Source organism: Lactuca saligna, chromosome 8, assembly GCF_052625555.1.
Source record: "Lactuca saligna cultivar CGN05327 chromosome 8, ASM5262555v1, whole genome shotgun sequence".
Taxonomy (NCBI): Eukaryota; Viridiplantae; Streptophyta; class Magnoliopsida; order Asterales; family Asteraceae; genus Lactuca; species Lactuca saligna.
Window position 1 is genome coordinate 169,869,613 of NC_136424.1, and position 24,460 is coordinate 169,894,072.

Consider the following 24,460-nt stretch of genomic DNA (forward strand, 5'->3'; position numbering starts at 1 on the left):
GACAGGTCATTGTTGGATTAGTGTCTAAGTCCATAACTATTTTGGTATGTGCTTGACCCGATGGTGCATGGTCCTTTTGGGTTGTCTTCACCAAAGAAACTTGATTGGAGAAATGAATAAAGAGAGAGAGGATAATATGATTTATTAATATGTTATAAGAATAATATATTAAAGGAGAAATCATATTTGTTTAATTAATATTGGTCAATAATTAATTAAGAATTAGTTTTGTGATCAAATGTAATTAATTAAACTATAGGGGCTGATTTGTAATTATGTGATAGTTACAAAATAGGGTAAGGATTATCTTATTTATATGGTGGACGAATTTAAGGTTGGAAAGCCTTAGAATTCGAGTATGATAAGGATTCAAGGATTATCTTATTGGTTGCTTAATGGATAATCAACTAGATAAGGATAATGACTGAAACCCTATCTCTACACCTATATAAACACCCCTAGGGTCATGAATTCGTGTATCCTTTCCCAAGAGGTCCTGGATACGAATTCTAACCTCTCACCTCTCTCTTTATACCTTCTCCATTTGCTTATGGTGTTTGTGAGCCATTAGAGGAGTGACACTTGTGACTCTAAGCATTCCAAAGTCAATCCAAGGTGGAATTGGGATTGTTATTGCTACATAACAATCAAGGTATGTTCTTAAACCTAATTATATGTTAATGTCAATTTCCATATGCTAGAATTAGGGTTTATAGTCTTGGATTCAAAGCATGTACAATAGAGAAACCTAGATCCAAGCATTAGGGTTTGTATGAGCACATAGGATGTTCTTAGGAACAAAACCCATCAGTCATAACTTCTTCGTTATAACTCGGATTTCAGCATTCTTTATATCTTCGGAAACCTTGTTTCAACTACTACAACATTATCTAAAGATATCAAGTTTATTATACACTTAAATTTTGATGCTTATTTTTATTCTTAATTAATCAAACCACATAATTAAGCAATTAAACACAAAACACATAATACTCAAATAATACACTTCTATTATTTCAAAACGGGTTACAAAGGTTAACCTAGACTATCACATTGCTAAAAATGGCAAGCCTAGGAACACAGGCGTTACAATTCTCTCCACCTTAGAATGATTCCGTCCCCAGAATCACACATCAACAAACAAATGCGGATAGCGACCCATCATGTCGCTCTCCGTCTCCCAGGTGAGATTCGGCCCATTCGTGTGTTTCCATCGGACAAGCACTAACTCGACCATCTTGCGTCGCAACTTCTTAGTCTTTCGGTCAACAATTGCCTATGGTTCGTCAATCAACCTTTTGTTCTCATCGATTCTCAACTCTGAAAGTGGAATCATGTCGGGAACTTCCCCCGTGAACTTTCGTAAGTAACACACATGAAAAGTGTTATGAATTCCATTTAGTTCTTCTGGTAGTTCGAGCTTGTAAGCTTGGTTCCCAATCCTCTGAAGAACTTTAAACGATCCAATAAACCTTGGACTCAACTTTCCCCTTTTACCAAATCTTATAAGTCCCTTCCACGGCGAGACTTTAAGCAAAACCGAATCTCCAACTTCAAAAGTCATCGGTCTTCGCTTTTTGTCAGCATAACTCTTTTGACGATCCTGAGCCGCTAACATTCTTTCCCTAATTATTTTCAACTTTTCAGCAGTTTGATGAACCAACTCCGGTCCCATAAACTGCTTTTCCCCAGCCTCAAGCCAACAAGACGGCGTACGACACTTTTGTCCATACAAAGCTTGGTAAGGTGTCATCTTAATGCTCGAGTGAAAACTATTGTTATAGGAAAATTCTACCAATGGTATATGTTCATCCCAATTACCTAGGAATTCCAAGGTACATGCTCTCAGCATATCTTCAAGTGTTTGTATTGTCCGTTCGCTCTGACCATCAGTCTACGGATGGTAAGCTGTACTTAAACACAACTTGGTACCTAATTCCTCTTGTAGAGTTTTCCAAAATCGTGAGGTGAAACGGCTATCACGATCCGACACAATCGTTATCGGAACACCGTGAAGTCTCACAATTTCCTTCACATAAGAATTCGCAAGTTTTTCCAAAGACCATTTCTCCCTGGCTACTATGAAATACGCACTCTTAGTGAATCGATCGACGACCACCCAAATCATGTCGTGACCATTCTTTGTTCTAGGCAGTTTAGTGACAAAATCCATAGCAATGTCTTCCCACTTACCCATAGGCACAGGTAAAGGTTCTAAACTCCCATATGGTTTCTGATGTTGTGTCTTGACTCTCGCACAAGTCACACACTCTACCACATACTTTGCAACATCAAGCTTCATCGTCGGCCACTAGTAGTAGGGTTTCAGGTCCCTATACATTTTAGTGCTACCGGGATGAATCGAGTACATGGTCTTGTGAGCTTCTTCCATCAGAGAACTCTTATTCCTCCTATCTTAGGTATCCAAATCCGATCTTGGAACACCTTCAGTCCATGACTGTTTACACCGAACACCAACGTTTTGCCCAAACGTTCCTCCTTTCGGTCATTCTTCTCAGAAGCTTCGCTTTGAGCTTTCTTTATACTTTCTAAAATAGTCGAGACAACTTCAATTCTCAACGCTCTTGGCCTTTTCCTTTCAAGATTGACTATCCGACTGAGAGCATCAGCAACAACAATAGCTTTACCGGGGTGGTAAAGTATCTCACAGTCGTAGTCTTTAAGTAATTCCAGCCAGCGTCGTTGTCTCATATTCAATTCCTTCTGATTAAAGAGATATTGGAGACTCTTATGCTCAGTGAAAAGTTTGCACTTCGTGCCATAGAGGTAATGCCTCCATATCTTCAGAGCGAAAACTACCGCTGCCAACTCCAAATCATGAGTCGGGTAGTTCTTTTCATGCTCCTTCAGCTGTCGAGACACATATGCTATCACCTTTTCTCTTTGGGTTAAAACACAACCCAATCCAACACCAGACGCATCGCTAAAAACAGCGAAGTCTTCGACTCCATCGGGTAGAGAAAGTATCGGTGCCTCGCATAGCTTCTTCTTTAGCTTCTCGAATGCTTCTTTATGCTTATCACTCCAAGAATAAGTAGCTCCTTTGTGGGTCAAAGCTGTCAATGGAGTAGCAATCGAAGAAAAGACTTGGATAAACCTTCGGTAATATTCGGCTAATCCTAAAAAGCTTCGGATCTTCGTGGGACTTTTCGGTTGTTCCCACTTCATCACAGCTTCGATCTTCGTTGGATCAACCATTATCCCTTCTTGGTTGACCACGTGACCCAAGAATTGGACTTCACGAATCCAAAAATCACATTTGGAGAACTTAGCATACAGCTTCTCCTTCTTCAAGACTTCTAACACTTCTCGCAAGTGTCTGCCATGCTCCTCCTGGCTTGTTGAGTAAATCAAAATCTCGTCTATGAACACTATCACGGATCTATCTAGAAACGGATTACAAACCCTATTAATTAAATCCATGAATGCTGCCGGAGCATTGGTTAGTCCAAACGACATAACTAAGAACTCGTAGTGTCCATATCTAGTTCTGAACGCAGTCTTCTCTATATCATGCTCTCCCACTTTCAGCTGATGATATCCTGACCTTAGGTCGATCTTCTAGAAATAGCTCGAACCTTGTAGTTGATCGAATAGGTCATCAATCCTCAGCAACGGATATCTATTCTTTATTGTTTCCTTATTCAGCTCTCTGTAATCAATGCACATTCTCATGCTTCCATCTTTCTTCTTCACGAATAACACCGGAGCTCCCCAGGGTGATGAACTAGGTCTAATGAAACCTTTGTCCAATAACTCCTGAAGTTGCATCATCAGCTCCTTCATCTCCGTCGGTGCTAATCAATAAGGTGCTTTTGCAATTGGCGTTGTTCCTGGTAACAAGTCTATTCTGAACTCCACTTGTCTATCAGGTGGTAATCTAGGAAGATCTTCTGGAAATACTTCCGGATAATCACACACCACAGGAATACTCTGCATCACCTTCTTTTCCTTCTTAGCATCAATCACGAATGCTAAATATGATGTACATCCCTTGGTCAAACACTTTCTGGCTTTCATTAGGGAAATGATTTCAGAATTCACTCGGCGTTTGTCTCCATACACCATAAACAATTCCTTCCCTGGCGGGTTTACCTTCACTATCTTTTTCTTGCACAAAATTTCGGCATCATTGGCGCTAAGCCAATCCATTCCCAAAACGATGTCGAAACCATTAAGATCGATAGGTAATAATTCTTCGTGAAACTTATTCCCATTAAGGTCGATTAAGATATTTTTCATACGATGGCTAACAGGTACAAACTTGCCACTAGCAACTTCGACTAATAAAGCATTATCTAGTCTATCAACAGCCAAGGCTAGTTTTCTATCAAATTCATGCGATGTAAAGGAGTAGTTGGCTCCAGAATCAAATAAAATTTGGGCAGGCAAATTGTTAACGAGAAAGGTACCTGAAGCGACATCAGCTTCATCTTTAGCGGCTTCCAGTGTCATCTAGAATGTTCTCGCCTTTGGCTTTGGCGGAATGTTGGGTCTAGCTGCCTCCTTCTTCTTCGGGCAGTCTCTCGACATGTGTCCCTCCTCGCCACAACCAAAACAAACTTTCTTAGTGAGGGTACATTCATTGGCATAGTGACCTGACTTTCCACACTTGTAGCATGTGGTCACTACCTCACATTTTCCATGATGCTTCTTCTTACATTTGTCGCACCATTTCACTTCGCCTCCACTTCCCCTCGAACCAGACTTCGAGAACTTGTTTTTCTTATTGGACCCTGAAGTTCCATCGAACTTCCTCTTTTCACCAACTTCTATCCTTTCCAGACCCTATTCCTTCTGCTGGGCCTCCACATTCTTAGCTGCACGAACAGCTATTTTCAGAGTAGTTGCCATCTTGACGATCGGACCAAAGTCGGCAGGCAGTCCATTAGCAAACCTCTCAATCTCGGAGAGTTCCATGGGCACTAGGTACGGAAATAATTTCATTTTCTCAGTGAATGCCATAACATAGTCGTCTACGCTCATCCCCCCCTTCTTCAAGTTTTGGAACTCATTGTTCAGATCAATTAGATCTATCTCTGAACAATATTGCACCCTTAATTGTTGCAAGAACTCTTCCCATGACATTTTCAGGGCTTTCCCTTGTGGCATAGTATATGCCAACAACTTCCACCAACTTAATACTCTAGTCTTCAGTTGTCTGACTGCAAAGACAGTCTTCTGTTTGTTGCTACAGTCACAACTTTCAAATACCATCTCCATTTCAGAGATCCAATCCATTATTTCAACAGGCTTTGGGCTCCCAGAAAGACTTGGCGGTTTGGCGCCCAAGAAATTCTTGTACATTTGCTCATCCTTGTTGTTTCTCCTTTCCGGATTGTTCCTTCGTTCTTCTTGAGTCCCAACATGACTCATAATGCGACTATTGTTCCCTTCCTCCGATTGCTCGGGAATCAATTCAGGTTCCTCAATAGGTATGATAGGTTCGTCCCTATTATTATGCAACATTTGTCGCATCTCCTCCCTTTTTCGGCTAACATAGCCCGAATCATGGCTTGCACTCCAGCCATGGTGATCTGTTCTGGTGCTACTGCTACAACAGGTACTTGCTCAATCACTGGCGGTTGATTCCTGTTTTCATTCGCGTTTCCAACGCCACTCCTTGTTCTCACCATTTTTGATCTACACACCGAATAAGGTGAAATTTAGATCTTCGTTCATGATAGATTTCAAATCATCCTTATCACTCCGAAACGATTACATGCTAGTTCTAATATCGTATACATACGCTTAGAATCCTAAACACATAAACCCTCAGATCCGGTTGGCAACAAACTGTAGATCCGAACAAATAATATCATATATGGCAACATATAACATTTAGCACATAAAAGCATTTTAGGCAACGTTCCTAAAATAAACTAGTGCTTGTGTCAAAATCCAATAGACACACATCTCAAATTCCACTTAGCATTCTACGTTTAAGTTTAGAAATCCTACAAATTCCTAGTTCGCTTAAACTAATGCTCTGATACCAACTGTGACATCCCCAAAATCTCGGCCAGAAAAGACCGATTTCATTTATGCTTTTTAAAATAATTTCAGAGTAAATCCTTTTGATTTAAAAGTGTTGCGGAATTTGTTCCCAAAAACAAAACATGATAATACAATGTTTACCAAAGCATTTCATAAAGGAAATGTATTTTCATTATATAATAAAAACTCGGGGTGTCATGTTTCGCTACAGACCATTAAGCATAAACAATAACATTACAAGTCATTCAACAAATATATACATATACATACTTGTAAACAAAACAACTTGATGGTTCATCCATCTTACGCCCTTGCGCCACTTCCTGTAATACAAATAAAACTGAGTGGGTCAGGCTTGGCAGCCTGGTGAGCATATAGGGTTTTCAACCCACAATAAATAAATTATATTTAATTTCACCAACCAATCTCTATCCCGATTACCCATTCCTGTTATCCTCACTTTACGTCCCTAAAACAACATCTATCTCAAGGGACCTAATCTAGGATTTTCATCGGGACGGACATTACTGCTAAGGGGTTTCCTCAACAATAGATATCCTAAAGGCAACCATGAGGGGGATAGAGTACACCGGTGACCACATCGTTCACAACACCTACAGGTTATGAACCTGCTAGCGTTCCACGAGACTGTCTAGAAGGAGTCTGTGGTCGTTATCCATACTCCGCTGAATAACTAGGTCAACAACAACAACATCGAGGCCTCTCATCTGTTTATTACACACCAACTATCTACCAATGTTCTACCCAACATATTAGTAGATAAAAATATACATTTTTATACATAGTTTAAAACCTGTATATCATTTTCATTCAATATATATTACACATAACAGATGAGGCACACCCACATAACACGTATTTCATAGAAAACAATTCAGATCCATGAGATAGAAGAAAGTGAATATACATTCACACACATAAGAACAAAATATACACATAACAGGTATTTCGTATAAAATACATCATAATTATGCGTTAGAAGAAAGTAACTACACACTCACTTGACCAGAAGATGATCGTACAGCACTACGACTTGCAGAAGTACTAATCCACAGCAGATCTGGAAGATCTCTACAAAAATCGAACTTCTCGCGGGCAGAGCTTCGGCTCGGGAACCGCACTTCTCGGGATCTTCGGGATCTCGGGACTTGCTTCGGGACTCGGGGATATTACCGGGGCTTCGGGATGGCTTCGAGGGTAAAAACGCAGAGCTTCGGAACAAAAACGAGAGGAAATTAGCAAATAAACCCGGAACCCTCGCATCCTATATATAGGAGGCTGGAGCCTCGGAGTACGCGGGGCGTACATGCCTCCGAAGTCGTCACTGCATGCGTCATCCGAAGTGTCGACATTTCTTGATGTACGCGGGGCGTACTCTGGATGAGTCCGGTGACTCGTCTTCGTATAAGGTCGGATTTAATAATTAAATTTAATTATTAATTATTTAATAAACTTCGAAAATTCATATCTTCTTCATACGAACTCCGTTTTCGACGTTCTTTATATCCACGCGAAGGTGAGACTACGCTCTACAACTTTCGTTTAGACTTTGTCGGCTAATTTTGAATTTATTTTTATTATTTATTTTTAATAGGCCGGGACAGAAAATTTCGTTATAAATTCATAACTTCTTCGTTTGACGTCCGTTCTCGCCTAACTTTTTATCTCTTTGATACTAACAACGAGATCTTCGATTCTCGTTTAGATCACTAAGACTAAATATCGCTCTAACGTAAATTTCACTTTTTACGTTATTCAGCGGTGCCGGTTCTGTCGCGAAACTTCGATAGGTCATAACTTCTTCGTTTTAACTCGGATTTCGGCATTCTTTATATCTTCGGAAAACTTGTTTCAACTACTACAACATTATCTAAAGATATCAAGTTTATTATACACTTAAATTTTGATGCTTATTTTTATTCTTAATTAATCAAATAATACACTTCTATTATTTCAAAACGGGTTACAAAGGTTAACCTAGACTATTACATTGCTAAAAATGGCAAGCCTAGGAACACAGGCGTTACACTTTTATAGGGGGCTGAAACACGAATTACGCTGGGCGTAATGAGGATAAGAACGCTGACTCCCCCCCCCCCCCCCCCCCCCCTTTCCGGATAATATCGAATTTATATTTAAATTAAATATCGAAAATATTTAATAAACTTCAAAAATTCATATCTTCCTCATACGAACTCCGTTTTCGACGTTATTTATATCCCCGCGTAGGTGAGACTACTCTCTACAACTTTCGTTTAGACTACGTCGGCTAATTTTGAATTTATTTTTATTATTTATTTTTAGTAGGCCAGTCAAGAAAACTCCATTATAAAATCATAACTTCTTCATCTGACGTTCGCTTTCGCCTATCTTTTTATCGTTTTACTACAATTAATGAGATCTTCGATTCTCATTTAAATTGTTACGGGTAAAAACCGCTCAATCTCAAATCGAGTATTCGGACTGCATACCGCTAAGTCGAAACTTAGAAAAATCATAACTTCCTCATACGAAGTCAGATTTGGACGTTCTTTTTATGCACACTCATGATTTAACGAACTATACAACTTTCATTTAGATTGCTAAGGCTAAATATCAATCTAACGTAAATTCAATTTTTTACGTTATGCAACGTCGTGCCGGTTCTGCCGCGAAACTTCGACAGGTCATAACTTCTTCGTTATAACTCGGATTTCGGCGTTCTTTATATGCACGGAAACCTTGTAACATATACTATAACTTAGTTAAGATTATTCATTCTAAATAATATTTCATAAAAAATTCATTTTTGATGCCTATCGTCTCTAAATTGACTACCCCGGATCTACGGGCGTTACACAACCGCCACTACCTCCGCCACAATTCGACCCTGCTACTCTTCAAGCAGCGATATCCACCGCAGTGGATACTGCTCTAGCTCACTTCGGCGAAAGTGGTGCCTTCGGATTATACCCTTGTCTTCTTCTCCTTCATCTAGACACATGGCATTTTCTACAATTTTTAAATTTTCTATTTTTCACTTGTGATTTTATTGTATTTTTCATTTTATTAAAACTAAATTCTAGATTTAATATGTAAGATAATATATATATATATATATATATATATATATATATATATATATATATATATATATATATATATATATACATATATATATATATATAATGTAATTATTAGAAAATGGTTTATATATGTAATGTATTCAATACATTAAAGCCTCATTAATTTTAATCATTCAAATTATTTTCTTATAAATTCAAACTTTTCAAATTGTTAAAATTTCATATTTTTCTTAAATAAACTCATGTAATACATGGGTCTCAAACCTAGTCTCTATTCTAATAAAAGAATACTTTTAATCTCATTTTAACATTTTTCATCCTATTAGGTCATGATAGCTTATTTTATTTCCTTATTTTTATTAGTTTATTTTAGATTTTTAGATCTTTTTATCATTAATGCATTGTATTTTATTTATTTTTCTTTAGTATGGATCGTACCGAGTGCTTTTTATGTTGCATTAGGAACTTTGCAGGGTTTTGGAGCTTGTTGCGGTTGCGGGTTGATTGGAGACAGGCTTAGTGGGCTCCCGAGGCATTATTGGGCTCGGCGGAATCAAAGAAGAAGAATTAGGCTTTGAAAGTTATTAGCTTTGATTATTTGGGCTTGTGAAGATGGATCATAAATTTCTAATTTTGGCCTTGGAGCATCCATTTGGTGGCTAAATGATGATTGGTGGATTCAAATTACATGGACAAAGGGGGGGGGGGGGGGGACCAAAGGAATCATTGGTAGTGGAAGGGTGGAGTGGTGGAATGAAGGACCAATGGCAACACAACAGCGTTTGTGCGGGTGGAATTTCAGTTGCGCGGGTACCCGCGCAACTGCCTAGTTTGGACAATTTGGTCATTTGGCACACCATAACCTTTGGGTAACAGATCTGGAGGCTCATTCACGATTTTTCACTATTGGAGACCTGCAAGAGGCTATTTTGGGATCTAGAAACCATTTCCTTTCATCTTTCCAAATCTTAGGTAGTTTCTTTATGCAATTAGATTATTGTTCTTGTTACTTTGTTGCCATGAGTGGCTAATACTCTTATTTGGTTGACTTTGGCTGAAAACCAATGAATGTTTGTGGGTTTTGAAGGATTTATGTTGATTATCAATTTATTCCATGTTTATGATTCTAGTTTACAATTCTTATGCTTATTTGATGCTTTGATCATGAGCTTAGTATTTGATTGAGCAATGGTTGATTTGTTTCATTGATTTTGCATTGGATCATTGAATTTATCTAGAACAAAGGCTTTATGATGGTAGAAATCATCTTTAGCTTATGAATCATAGCTCCTTTATGGATGTGTAAGCATTTGACATCCTCTAGGAATTGGGGATTCCTTCATTCTTAAGGCTAATTGATTTCTTGGGATTAATTGCTTCAATTGACCCTTGATCTTAATTAAGAAGGTGTGTTGTGGGCTTCCCCAACCTCCATACTACCTATGAGGAATCTTGGCATATCATGCTTCATGATTGCTATAACCAATTTGGGATGAAGGGTAAGCTTTGTATTAGATCCTAATGATAAACACATAAATGTTCATTGTGTTGAATTGCCTTAGTTAACCAATTATTCCCAACCTTTGAGCATCTCATCAACTTGCTTAATTGCAAGGTTTTTAGTTATTCAAGTGTTTTAGTTTTCAAGTAATCAAACACCCCATTATAGTTTAATTGTAGTTAGTTTAATTTCACTAGTTCTATTGAATTGCATTGGTGATTGAATACAACCATTTCCCCAAGGACCGATACCCCTTTTTACCATTATATTACGTTTATTTAGCAATTAAAGAGTTTAATTTGCTTGGTGGGCTTGACATCCCATCAAGTTTTGACGCTGTTGCTGGGGAAATTGGTTATTGTTATTTGATTGTTTATGCCTAGGTCTACAACAACATGTGAACTACTCTACAATCCGAAAATTGAAATTGAAGCAAAAAGGTTAAAAGAGTTAGCCAAACAAGCAAAGCAACAACAACTAGTTCAAGCTTCTTCCTCTTCTCCACTAATCAACATAGAAGATCAAGATCATACTTCAAGTGATACCGACACCGAACCGAGTTCTCCCATTGTTGGTCATTCCTTTAAAGACATTCCGTTTGAAAACTACATAGCCATGAATCACACTCCACCTCACAATCCCAACCCAATCCCAATCAATCAAGATGTTAATAACCCACCCCATCAACCAAGACAACAACCACAAGAACCTCTCATTTATATTCCACCTTGGAATCAAGCCCCTCCTCAAAACCAACCCAATTATCAACCACAAAACCAAAACTTCCACCAGAACAACCAACCTCAAAACAATGCTTTTTCAAGTTCAACAACAAGTACATTACCCAAATCAACCCAATTACCAACCCTCTCAAATGTACCAAAACCAAATGTACCCAAAACAACAACCCCCCTACAACCAATATCCTAATTACCAAGATTATCCACCACCAATTTACAATCACAACCAATACCCTTACCCACCTTATCACCAACCACACAATTACTTACAACAATATCCCAATAACCCCAATCCACCCAATCCCCCTCAAGAGTTGACACTTAGACAAATGATGGAAACGGATGTTACTCACACACCTCTTGCTAGTTTTTATCCCGCAAACCGCCGAGGGATTGAATTGAAGTCAAGTTTCATCCATCAACTAACCAAATTCCATGGGTTGGATAGAGAAGATCCTCAAAAGCATTTGAAGTCCTTTCATACGATATGTGTTAGCATGTTGCCCGACAATGTGACATTGTATGATTTCAAGTTAACTGCATTTCCGCTCACCTTGGAAGACAAAGCTAGAGAGTGGTTATTCAACTTACCTCTGGGATCAATTCACACATGGGAAGAGTTACTCAAGGCCTTAAATAGAAAATTCTATCCCACCTCCCGCATTTCAAGTCAAAGAAGTGACATTTTGGGGATTCGTCAAGGGGAAAATGAAACATTTCATGATTTTGGGGAGCGCTTCAACAATTTGTGTACAAGTTGTCCTCAATTCACACATGGGAAGAGTTACTCAAGGCCTTAAATAGAAAATTCTATCCCACCTCCCGCATTTCAAGTCAAAGAAGTGACATTTTGGGGATTCGTCAAGGGGAAAATGAAACATTTCATGATTTTGGGGAGCGCTTCAACAATTTGTGTACAAGTTGTCCTCAACACAATATACCCGAACAAATACTTCTTCAACAATTTTATGAGGGTATGAATGAAAAAGATCGGAGGATGATTGATGCTTCAAGTGGTGGTGACATCTTCAACAAAACCCCTCACGAGATCCGATTACTTTATGGTACAATTTCTCAAAATCAAAGGAATTTTGGGACTCGAAATGACATGAAGAGAAATTCTACACAACTGGTTGGTGAAGTTAGCAACACTCAACACTTGGAATCAAAGCTCTTGGATTTGACTAATGTGTTAAGTCAAATGGTGGTGGGAAGTGGTCAACAATTGATGGTATGTGGTATTTGTGCAATGATGGGCCATTATACACATAAGTGTCCCACACTTGGAAGTGAACCAGAAGATGTGAATGCAATGGGCGGATATCAAGGTCAACCAAGACCCATGGGATTTCAAAACAATTTCAACCCAAATTGGAGGAATAACCAAAACAACCCTTATCCACAAAATCAAAATCCACCAAATCTTTTGATGAGACCCCAACATCCACAATACCAATCCCAAAAACCTCCATATCCACAAACTTCTTTTAACCCTCCAAATTACCAACACCCTCCACAACAAGGCCAATCAAGTGGTAACCATCAAACGAGCCTTCAAGAACTTGTTACTTCTCTTGCTCAAAGTTAAACCCAATTTCAACAAGAGACCAAGAATACTTTCTCAAACATTCAAGCACAAATCGGAGACTTGGCCACCACTATCAACAAGATAGAACAAAGGGGTAGACTTCCATCTCAAACCGAGAAGAACCCCAATGTGAGTGCAATAACTTTGAGAAGTGGCAAAACACTTGGAGAAAGCAACCCTAAAAGAGTTTCAAGAGAAGCAGAAGATGAGTTTGTTGTTGTTGAGCCTTCGAAGGTTGAAGCTACTCCAAAGGAACCGGTTGTGCCAAACTTTGATCAACCCGACTCTTCCAACAAATCCATCAAACCATTGGTCATACCACCTCCCTTCCCTTCCTGGTTAGCCTTTTCCAAGAAAATAAAGGAAGAAAATGAATTATTTGAAACTTTTCGCAAGGTCCAAATCAACATTCCACTATTGAATGCTATTAAGCAAATTCCAAGTTATGCAAAATTCCTCAAGGATTTATGCACCAAGAAGAGAAAATTCAAGGCAAATGAAAAGATTCAAGTCAATGAAAATGTGTTTGTGGTTATCCAAAAGAAGTTACCTCCCAAAATCAAGAATCCGAGAATATTTGCTATCCATTGTACCATTGGTGATTTGCATGTCGAAAGTGCTATGTTAGATCTTGGAGCCTCGATCAATGTGATGCCATATTCGGTTTTTCAATCTCTCAATGTTGGAACTTTGGAAGAAACGGGAGTCATCATTCAATTAGCAGACAAGTCAAGTGTGTCTCCAAGAGGAGTGTTGGAGGATGTGTTAGTACAAGTTAATCAACTTGTTTTTCTGGCGGATTTTTATGCCATTGATCTTGAAGAGAAGACTCCTTCCAAATCATCTATGATCCTCCTTGGAAGACCTTTTATGCATACCGTTCACACAATCATTGATGTCCATAAAGGAAAGATAACTATGGAGTTTTATGGAGAAACCATTCACTTCAACATCTTTGAAGGAATGAGGTACCCGAGCAACATTTCTCCATTGTATCGGGTTGATGTGATTGAGCCAATAAACAGGATAAGCCCTAATGTATGCACAGACAAGATAATCATGGAAGATGATTGTAATCCTAAGAGGGAACCTCAAAGAAGATTAGATCCTCCAATGATGGAAGTGGTCAAGAAGAAGATAATTAAAAGGTTCAAAAGGTGCAAAGAGAAGAAAAAGGCATTTCATGATAGGTACATAACCCAAAAACACTTTATTCCGGGTCGAAAAGTTCTTCTTTATCATTCGCAGTTAAAGTTATTCCCGGGAAAATTACGATCTCGATGGCATGGACCTTTCATTGTTATAAAAGTGTTTGATCCTAGTGTGGTTGAAATCAAGAGTTTGGAAACAAACCAAATCTTCAAAGTGAATGGGCACCATTTGAAACTATTTTATGAAGGCTTTGACATGGGAGAATTCGACAACGTAACAATGGAAACACCGATTTACGAAGGTTGACGGAAGCGGGGCTATGTCTTGGCAAAGACGTTAAATAAATGCATTGTGAATAAATAATCTCCGCTTGAAGTTTTGGGTGTTTCTAAACTTGAAGTTGGCCTAAAAATAAGCATATATAAGTCTTCTAGTGATTTTAGTGAAGCTTGGAAAATTCCAAAAACTTGAATTTTGCGCGGGTGCCCGCGCAGACTTTGCGCGACCGACCCCAGCCGTGCAGGTCCTGAGTTCCAAATTGCACCAACATGGGGTGCTCTCTAATTGCTGCGCACGACCAGTTCCCCACCCACGCAGTCGTTGCGCGACCGACCCCCAGCCGCGCAGTTTCCGAGTTCTAAATTACCCCCACATGGGATGTATTCTGATGTGTGGGCGCGGCTGCCCCCCACCCGCACAAAGTTTGCGAGGGTACCTGTGCAAATATGTCATTTCATAAGAAAATTTTGAGCCATTTCATATGCATCCTTTGCGTGACCAAGTTTTCATCCATGTGTATTTAGGCGGCCAAGAGTCCATCCAAGCATCATTATGCGACCCATGTGTTGCTTCCATACCGTCCTCGCGTGCCTCCTCCACCTTGATCCTGGTATGATCCTTCCTTACTCTCATCCTAAGCATTGAGGACAATGCTTAATTTTAAGCTTGCGGTGAGGTATTTCTTATTTTTTGTTTTTATTGCATTTGGGTTGTAGATAGTTTCATCTTGACTAAATCATTTAGGTCATTCATAGAAAATTATATAAAAATTTCAAAAATTTGCATATTTTGTTTCTTTCTTTTCTAATTGTCATACTTTTTAGATGCATTCTAGGTTAAGTTCATGCATTCTTGTTCTCTCTTGTCTTCTCATCCCTACAGATACCATAGCGTCGAGTCATAAGTATTGAATCATAGATTGGTCCCGGGTCTTGATATAGAATTCATTGTATTTGATGAATGGGACACGTTTTAAGCCTCACATACCACTTTGAGACCACTTGTGTGGGGGTCAGATGCAGGCAGCTTGATTGGGTCTAGGTGCGTAGGGACGTGGTTAGTCATGCCAATGTGTGCGAGCAAAGACTAGCCCGGTAAGGTATTTTGAAGACGTTGAAGATATTGAAGACTCGCATCTTGGTTTTGGAGAGAATACCCCTTAGTACTCCCGAGTCTCCTCCGAGCCTTGCTTAGTTAGATTCTCACCACCTTTTTAAGATAGGTTAGCATTTTTTCTAAGGGTCTAGAGTAGATAGTTAGATAGTTTTTGTTTGTTACACCTTGCATTGAGGTGCTTGATGAACTTTGAAGTGAGTCCCCTAATTCACATCTTTTGGGACCAAGTTTTTTCGGTAACACCCATTTTAGAGTCATATCCCACCCTTTTTAGTTGATCTTGGCACATTGTCAATGATTATTAGGTGTTCATGTTAGCCTCCATCCTATGTTACATGGTGAAATTCCTTATACCTTCAAAGAAGAAAGACAATTTTTTCTTTTGGAAAAAGTGAAGACAATAAGATACGATAAAAGGGGATTCAAGAAAATCAACAAAAACAAAGAATAAAAATAAAGAAAAAGAGCAAAACAAAAAGAAGAACAAGACTACAAGTTCGAGACTTCACCAAAAAAAAAAAAAAAAAAAAAAAAAAAAAAAAAAAAAAACCGAGAAAGTTGAATGTCAAGCATCAAAAGAGGTTGAAATCTAAATAACAGAAGTTCAAGATTGGAGATTTGAGTTGTTAGGTTTATATTTAGGTTAAGTAGAATTTTTATTTTATTTTATTTTTAATTTTTGATTTTTGGTGAGAAAAGGCCCCGACGATGAGACGGTAGACTGTAAAGGACAGTACAAGGGAGAAGCCTCTGAAACCGGATGTTTGCCCGGAGGCCGTACTACAAAACCCTATTTCGTATTATAAACTTTAGCTTGACAAATGTAGCAATCATAGTGTGTGAAGAGGCGCCTTTCCTTCGTGCACTATGGTCTACATTGGTGACTTAAAGTGCCCCCACTGGGCGCATCTCTGTTTCCTTTGTCTTGCACACCGCGACCGCATCCAGCCGTGATCTATTCACCCATCAAGTGGTTAAGAATGTGGTTTATGTCTCTAAATCGGGGAACATTTTGAAGATGCGTAGGGTCCATTGAAGGACTAATTTTGACCATGTTGACTCATGTTGACCAAGTTCTATGGTATCTTTTTTTTTTTTTTTTCCTTTTTAGATAGTTCATCCCGAGCTCATTTTTAGTATTGTTCTAACTTGAGGACAAGTTAGGTTTAAGCTTGGGGTGATTTGATAGCTTATTTTATTTCCTTATTTTTATTAGTTTATTTTAGATTTTTAGATCTTTTTATCATTAATGCATTGTATTTTATTTATTTTTCTTTAGTATGGATCGTACCGAGTGCTTTTTATGTTGCATGAGGAACTTTGCAGGGTTTTGGAGCTTGTTGCGGTTGCGGGTTGATTGGAGACAGGCTTAGTGGGCTCCCGAGGCATTATTGGGCTCGGCGGAATCAAAGAAGAAGAATTAGGCTTTGAAAGTTATTAGCTTTGATTATTTGGGCTTGTGAAGATGGATCATAAATTTCTAATTTTGGCCTTGGAGCATCCATTTGGTGGCTAAATGATGATTGGTGGATTCAAATTACATGGACAAAAGGGGGGGGGGGGGACCAAAGGAATCATTGGTAGTGGAAGGGTGGAGTGGTGGAATGAAGGACCAATGGCAACACAACAGCGTTTGTGCGGGTGGAATTTCAGTTGCGCGGGTACCCGCGCAACTGCCTAGTTTGGACAATTTGGTCATTTGGCACACCATAACCTTTGGGGATCAGATCTGGAGGCTCATTCACGATTTTTCACCATTGGAGACCTGCAAGAGGCTATTTTGGGATCTAGAAACCATTTCCTTTCATCTTTCCAAATCTTAGGTAGTTTCTTTATGCAATTAGATTATTGTTCTTGTTACTTTGTTGCCATGAGTGGCTAATACTCTTATTTGGTTAACTTTGGCTGAAAACCAATGAATGTTTGTGGGTTTTGAAGGATTTATGTTGATTATCAATTTATTCCATGTTTATGATTCTAGTTTACAATTCTTATGCTTATTTGATGCTTTGATCATGAGCTTAGTATTTGATTGAGCAATGGTTGATTTGTTTCATTGATTTTGCATTGGATCATTGAATTTATCTAGAACAAAGGCTTTATGATGGTAGAAATCATCTCTAGCTTATGAATCATAGCTCCTTTATGGATGTGTAAGCATTTGACATCCTCTAGGAATTGGGGATTCCTTCATTCTTAAAGCTAATTGATTTCTTGGGATTAATTGCTTCAATTGACCCTTGATCTTAATTAAGAAGGTGTGTTGTGGGCTTCCCCAACCTCCATACTACCTATGAGGAATCTTGGCATATCATGCTTCATGATTGCTATAACCAATTTGGGATGAAGGGTAAGCTTTGTATTAGATCCTAATGATAAACACACAAATGTTCATTGTGTTGAATTGCCTTAGTTAACCAATTATTCCCAACCTTTGAGCATCTCATCAACTTGCTTAATTGCAAGGTTTTTAGTTATTCAAGTATTTTAGTTTTCAAGTAATCAAACACCCCCTTTTAGTTTAATTGTAGTTAGTTAGTTTAATTTCACTAGTTCTATTGAATTGCATTGGTGATTGAATACAACCATTTCCCCGAGGATCGATACCTCTTTTTACCATTATATTACGTTTATTTAGCAATCAAATTGTGTAATTTGCTTAGTGGGCTTGACATCCCATCAGGTCTCCTAATTAATGCTTATTTTATTCTTCTTTTGCCATGTGTCACCCTATTAGGCTTTCTAATTAATTCATGTCATTTATCAACCTATTAATTCTTCATTTCAAATTTCAAAATTTAAATTTCTCACTCTAATTAAATTAAATTAAGAACATTAGAATAAAAATTAAAATAAAATTAATACAAATTATAAGGTGATATAATTTCACATATTTATTTAAACTAACAATTATAATTTTATATAACTAAAAAAAGATCTCTTAATTTCCCGCCTATATTTTCAAAACTGAATTTCCGATTATACCCTTGTTTTCCTATTAAAGCCATGCCCCATTAAATCCGACGGTAAGAATGAGGAGGGATATGATGTATTTATGTTTGAATTCAATTTGATTAATTTCGGTTCTCATTGTTAAGAAATCAATAAAAACAACTATCAGATCGCAAGAAATCAGGAAGCAAAATCAATTTCAATTTTAAATTGTATCTACTAAGCTTCGGTAGACTCCATATATCACCTCAATTGATTCTATTCCTGGGTCTCCTTTGCAAAACACATATTTCTCATGCTTCCAACCACCTTAACCATCGATTATGCTCAATCATGATTTTGAAGATTCTATGGTGAATGTTGGAAACCTTTACCGACTTGATAAGTTTTGGTAAGTTTGTATTTAAGATTGTTCTTTGATCGATTTTTTTTGTTTGATTTTAGGGCTTCCATTGCCACTTTATCAGAATTAACAAACTTGAAGTAAGTACTATATACAGAACTGAAATTTCTTATCGATCAAGTCTTTGATTATCATTTTATCAAGGTTAACAAACTTAAGTTTCTTAGTTTGGTTTCGTTAGGAATCCAGGCCCACTTCCTTACAATATAAGATTGAACACATTTGAGTACATTGATTTGAATGCTACCAAACAGGGTTGACTTAATTCCACCAACTTTTTTCAAGAATGGTGAGTTTTCAAAGTGTTAATCTTGGTGGTAATTTCTTGATTGCTACCAAACAGGGTTGACTTCTTATCAAATTTGATCAATTTAAGCTTTAGTGAAAATGTTTTTTTTGGTCAATTACCAATCTATTTGATTTGGTAAACACATTTTTTTTATCTCAAAAAGAATTTACATTTCTAGTCAAATCCTGTTCAAATATGGTCAGCTCAATCATCTCAAATGCTCACTCTTTCATTCAATTCACTTTTTGGTGCCTCACCATTTTCTTTATTCTCACTGTCATCCATTACTTACTTGAAGCTAACATCAAAAAAGTTGTCTCGATTGGAATTGCCTCATGATTGATGTGACAGGTCAGCATATAACTACTTATTATGTAGAAGAAGCTTAAGGGGTAGAAATTGAGAGCTAAAGGTTTCAAAGATTCTTAATATGTAAGGAATCTAGTTATATTTATATCACTGATTAGGTGCTTTTGCTAGGTGATTTTGTTATTCAGGTTTGTGGTTCATTTTAAAAAGCTTTGTGCTCGAGGTGTATCAGAACTGAAATTGTTGCATAAATCGGTCGAGGATTACTCTTTTACGGGCTACTCATCCGAACTTTTAACCGGTTCAAGGATGGTATGCAAGTTTCCTTTTTACTTAATTTACTGAATGGGTAAAAATGAATGTATATAAAAATTTCCTTTTTTTTACTTGATATATAAAGAAACTTTTGTTAATACTTAATGCATTGAGAATGTCTTGATGAGTATTAAGTGAGGGAGGGGTTCCTTAAACATTTCAATGAAACTAAATTTCTGAATATACCCTTGCGCTCCTATATTTGACTTGTCTTTTTTTGCCGAGAAGCCATCACCAAGTTACAAAGAGGTACTATTTCTCACCATATATATATATATTTTTTTTTGTTTTTTTTTTTTTGGGTTGATACTTTTATTGGGTTCTTTTCTCCGTTTCAAGTATTGACTAAGAGAAATTGCTTAAATCTAAAGATATAATTATTTTGGCCTACCTTAACTCTTTAGTGGCATTTACTTTTTTATGGCTAATATTTTACGAGCTTTTATCTTATGTCATTGTGATTATTTCCTAAATCAATTAAAATTTAAATGAACTCATTGTAGGCATGGGATATGGTAAGAGCTAAAAATTGGTGAATTATGAAGAATAGGGGTTGAAGTTGTGATGACAATAGAATTTCCTTCACCATTCTAAAGATGAATATCCACAATTTTTCTTGAAAATTCACGTATTGAGTTTATTATTTGGGAATAAGACCATTATTTAAATTCTATATTGATCAGAATAGGCCTACTAACTACTTTCGTTTTATATACAATGGGTTCTTCTATGTTTTCTTTTTATCAAATTTTGATTAAACACTCTTTTGTATTCACATATGCTTATTGAATCAAGAATGGAAGTGATGGAAATTTGGTTGCTAGAAGGAAGACTTTTACAAATGGTGAACAATTCTTTGTATGAAACATTGATTTGCTTATGTTAAATATAAAGTAATATAAAATCACATTTTGTTTATGATGGAAGGAATTGTAAAGCTGTTAAGTGGCTATTGTAATCTTGGAACAAACAAACATTGAGTTACTTATCAAACAATAGATTATTTTGGATTTTGATGCTACCAGTTTTGAAAGATAAGATTTTAAATCATTAACTTTGATATCTTTTTTTATTAGAAAATCAAAATTATAATTCTATTTCAAATTATCAACCGTTGATCTCCACAGGTTTAAACCTAGTAACATAAGAAAAGACACACTTTACATTTAACTAATCAAATTACCATATCAACCAGAACCAGATAAAAGTTTACCTTGTAAAAATTAAAATAGAATTCATAACAATGATGGGAAGAGACTTCACCATCGTCATAGAATTAAATTCTAGATAGAAATACACTTCACCAAAAACAAAAGAAAGCATAAAAATAAAAATGAAACTCCCATGCTTTAGTGTCATTCGATAGTTTTTTGATATCCACAGCCTGGTCCAATTTAGTGTTGGCCATCTACACACAAGAGCCCATTCATTTTTAAGTCCACAAAACTCTTTAATATTTTAGTCCACAAAGTGCACCATTCGAATTAAAAAAACACCAAGAATTAAAAGCAATCGACTCACAAACTCGTCTTATAATATTTAACCATTTTCATCTCAAAATTCTTTAAAATTTTAAAATGGGTAAAATAAGCATTTAAAAGCCATTTACTGATGCTAAAAGTAAGCACTAGGCACTTGCGTATTCCACACAGAATGCAAAACAAAGGATTAGCAACATTTCAATAATTATGGAAAAATCTCAAAATATTTACATTGCTACAAAATCATCAAATTCGATAAAGTTTGCACCCATATTAACCAAAAACGCTTTACAAAACTCATGTTGTGACTTGTGAATGCACACGATATTATATACTAGTATTTCACATATATATAGAAAGGGACATGTGCTCTTTGGTCGCTGTAACAGCATTAGCTCCTCTATTCCATTTCTATTGATAAGTAAAAGCTTATTTGTCACCAAATAAACAAAGTTTATTAAGTAACTAATCATTAATTAACATCATAATGACCTAAATTTAGGGTACTAAAATCATACATGAATCCTAACACGTTTCTTTATATCTTTTAACAAGTCTTTAGTTTTGCTAGCACAACTTATTTTGACGTTTCAGAATTCAGATGCATTGTTTATTACTATCTCTATGCAATAAAATTGTCACTAACATTAATTGATTAAAAGTTGTACGCAAGCAACAAAATTAGTAATTTATGCTGTAAAATGATCTGTATATCATGTAATAATAAGTTCATACATCTGTTAATTAACTCCAACTCGATTGGACCTAATATATCATCTACTCCACAAGATTTACTTACTCCATCTACAATATAATTTTATTTTACTGTGAATTCTATAACAATAAGTTATATAACCCAAATTAACATTTTGTGTAAAAAAAAGTTAATTCCATATTTGTTCATCACATTCACCACATCCTTCTTGAGCAACATCATCAATCTGTACGCCGGAATCATAAACACCTCCGATCTTCCAATCAGCCGGCAACACACTCTGGGCCCAAATCCACTTTCCGTCATAGCCGGAGGTCACCACCAGCCGGAGTTGCAGGGCACCGGCCGGAGGTCTACTGGTGTCCCAAACAGCCCCATGATTTCTGGTCAAATAAGTCCAGCTTGACGAACCAACCTACAGAAGAAAGTCAAACCATGAATTAGAGATAAGTACAAGTGTATTGCATGATTGTACAACTTGTATTGCATGGCTTGTCACTAACCTGCGCAATGTCAGCGGCAACGATTTCAGTTTGACCACCTTGGTATAGGAATTTGAGTGCAAGATAATTAGGCTTTTGAGTCGATTCTTCAACTCTTACAGTGAAGTTCTTGCCTTTGAAATCACATGGTACTCTGTTTTTAAGGGATACAAAATCAGGTCAAAAAAACTTGAAGTAAAACAATTATGAACGTATTATTATGATTTATGGAATTACAAATTGAAAAGGTTACATTTAGCAAGAGTGAACTTTATATGGGATAAGCAATGATAACTAAAACTAAAAGATGTCACAATTTATACATGTTGTAACAATGGCAAATAAAAGTAAGGGGATGTTTGCTTTATGCATATAGGTATGATTGTCCAAATAGAACTAAAACTCAAAAGAGTTTGTACTTATGGCAACTAAAACTAGAAAACGTTGTACTTTATGGTTATGCAAGCTTAAAAAGGGTTGTACTTTATGCATGTATGATTGTACCATGAGCCTTATAGATTAAAAAAGAGATGTGCATTGACACATTGTGCATGTATTATTATACCAAGGGCAACCAAGACTCAAAAAGTTGTATTTTAACCATGCATGATTCTAACAAACTTATCAATGGCAACTAAACCTTAAAAAGTATTGTACTTTATGCATGTATGATTGTACAAAGTGCAACCAAGACTCAAAAAGACTTGTACTTTTTGCATATATGATTGTACCAATTGCTTCAAACTCACCTTCTATACTCCACGTTGGCAACACCAAGTTTCAACAAGTTTTTGCCCATGTTCTTATTAGCCATGGCCATGAAAGCTCTACCACTCAACACAAAATCTGTCTCATTGTTTTTATTCTCATCAGTTACTATCACTTGAGTCCCAGTTTTGCTACACAGCTTAGAATCCAGACATCTCACCTGCAAAATTACATCCATACCCCCATTCAACACACAAAATTCACACAACAATATGCTAAACACCAAGGCCAAGAATGTAAATATAAGAATTCCGAACCTGGAAACAAGCCCCACAACCCGACCCGGATTTGTAAAGGCTGGGAACAGCAGCAGCAAGGTGGCTACCATAGAAGCTAGCAGCAGAGGAACCATACCCACATGCTCCAGCTGCATTAATTTCAGAAATTAATTAATACCCATTAAATTATGTCAAGAAATATTATCTGGGTCGATCTCAAAATTAATTTTTTCAATTGAAAAACCAGTTGGGTCATAATCGATGAATATCAAGAAAGTGATTCACTCATTAATTAGAAAGAAAGAAAGAAAAAAGACTAATTTTTACAGCAAAATTTATTTAAAAAACGTCGGTTCTTGAATACCCACAAGTTTATTTCAAGAAATCTTTTCTTGGTCAATCTAATAATCGATTATATCAATTGAAAATCCATATGGGTCGTGATCAAATTGATCATCCATTACAAAGTAAAGAAGATGATAATTAAAAGTTTCTTACAAGAAAGAGAAGAAGCTTTGGAGAAGAAGGCAGCTTTGCTTTGATGAAGGCATCGATCACAAGCATTTGTGGTGGAGGAAATGGAAACGAGAAGAAAGAAGAGGTAGAAGAATCCCATTTAGTTTAGTGTGTGTTTGGAAGAAGAAGAAGAAGAAGAAGAAGGTAAAGAAGAAATGGATTACAAGTCTATTTATAGTTTTTTTTTGGATTTTTATTTTAGTTTTTTGGTGTACGCGTGAAAGAGAAAATGGATTACACTTCAACACGGTTATGGTTATCATCAAAATTTTCTTTACAGTAAATGCATTCTAATGCGATTATATATTACATGCATGGATCATTAAATTAATACTTTGTTTATTGTTTTAAAATTAAACATGGATTCGGATTAAAATTATTAACTTTTTGAATGGTTTACAATGTTCGTTTAATCTTTTTAAATAATCAGTATATTAAATGTAGTTATATAAAATAATAGTTTGTAAGCATTTATTGTACCTTAGATAATTTTTAATCCTTAAACATAATATATAATAAAAATCGGACAGAT

At 36.7% G+C, this 24,460-nt stretch overlaps 1 protein-coding gene across 1 annotated transcript; it reads right to left on the bottom strand.

Annotated features, from left to right (window-relative positions):
- Positions 1-21,917: 21,917 nt before the first annotated feature.
- LOC145012505 (expansin-like A1) lies at positions 21,918-24,072 on the bottom strand. Its single transcript, XM_078971304.1, has 5 exons — positions 23,911-24,072; positions 23,452-23,561; positions 23,176-23,354; positions 22,448-22,580; positions 21,918-22,359 (listed from the first exon to the last, which is right to left on the bottom strand). The coding sequence occupies exons 1-5, from the start codon at positions 24,026-24,028 to the stop codon at positions 22,114-22,116; spliced, it is 786 nt and encodes a 261-aa protein (XP_078827430.1). The 5' UTR covers positions 24,029-24,072; the 3' UTR covers positions 21,918-22,113.
- Positions 24,073-24,460: the final 388 nt, after the last annotated feature.

Bases quoted from the DNA above. Each gene is read 5' to 3' on its own strand.
- LOC145012505 (XM_078971304.1), bottom strand. From the start codon at position 24,028: ATGGGATTCTTCTACCTCTTCTTTCTTCTCGTTTCCATTTCCTCCACC. The intron at 22,581-23,175 runs GTGAGTTTGAAG...CCTTAAAAACAG, and splicing joins GCCAACGTGGAGTATAGAAG to AGTACCATGTGATTTCAAAG. The intron at 22,360-22,447 runs GTTAGTGACAAG...TTTCTTCTGTAG, and splicing joins TTGCCGCTGACATTGCGCAG to GTTGGTTCGTCAAGCTGGAC.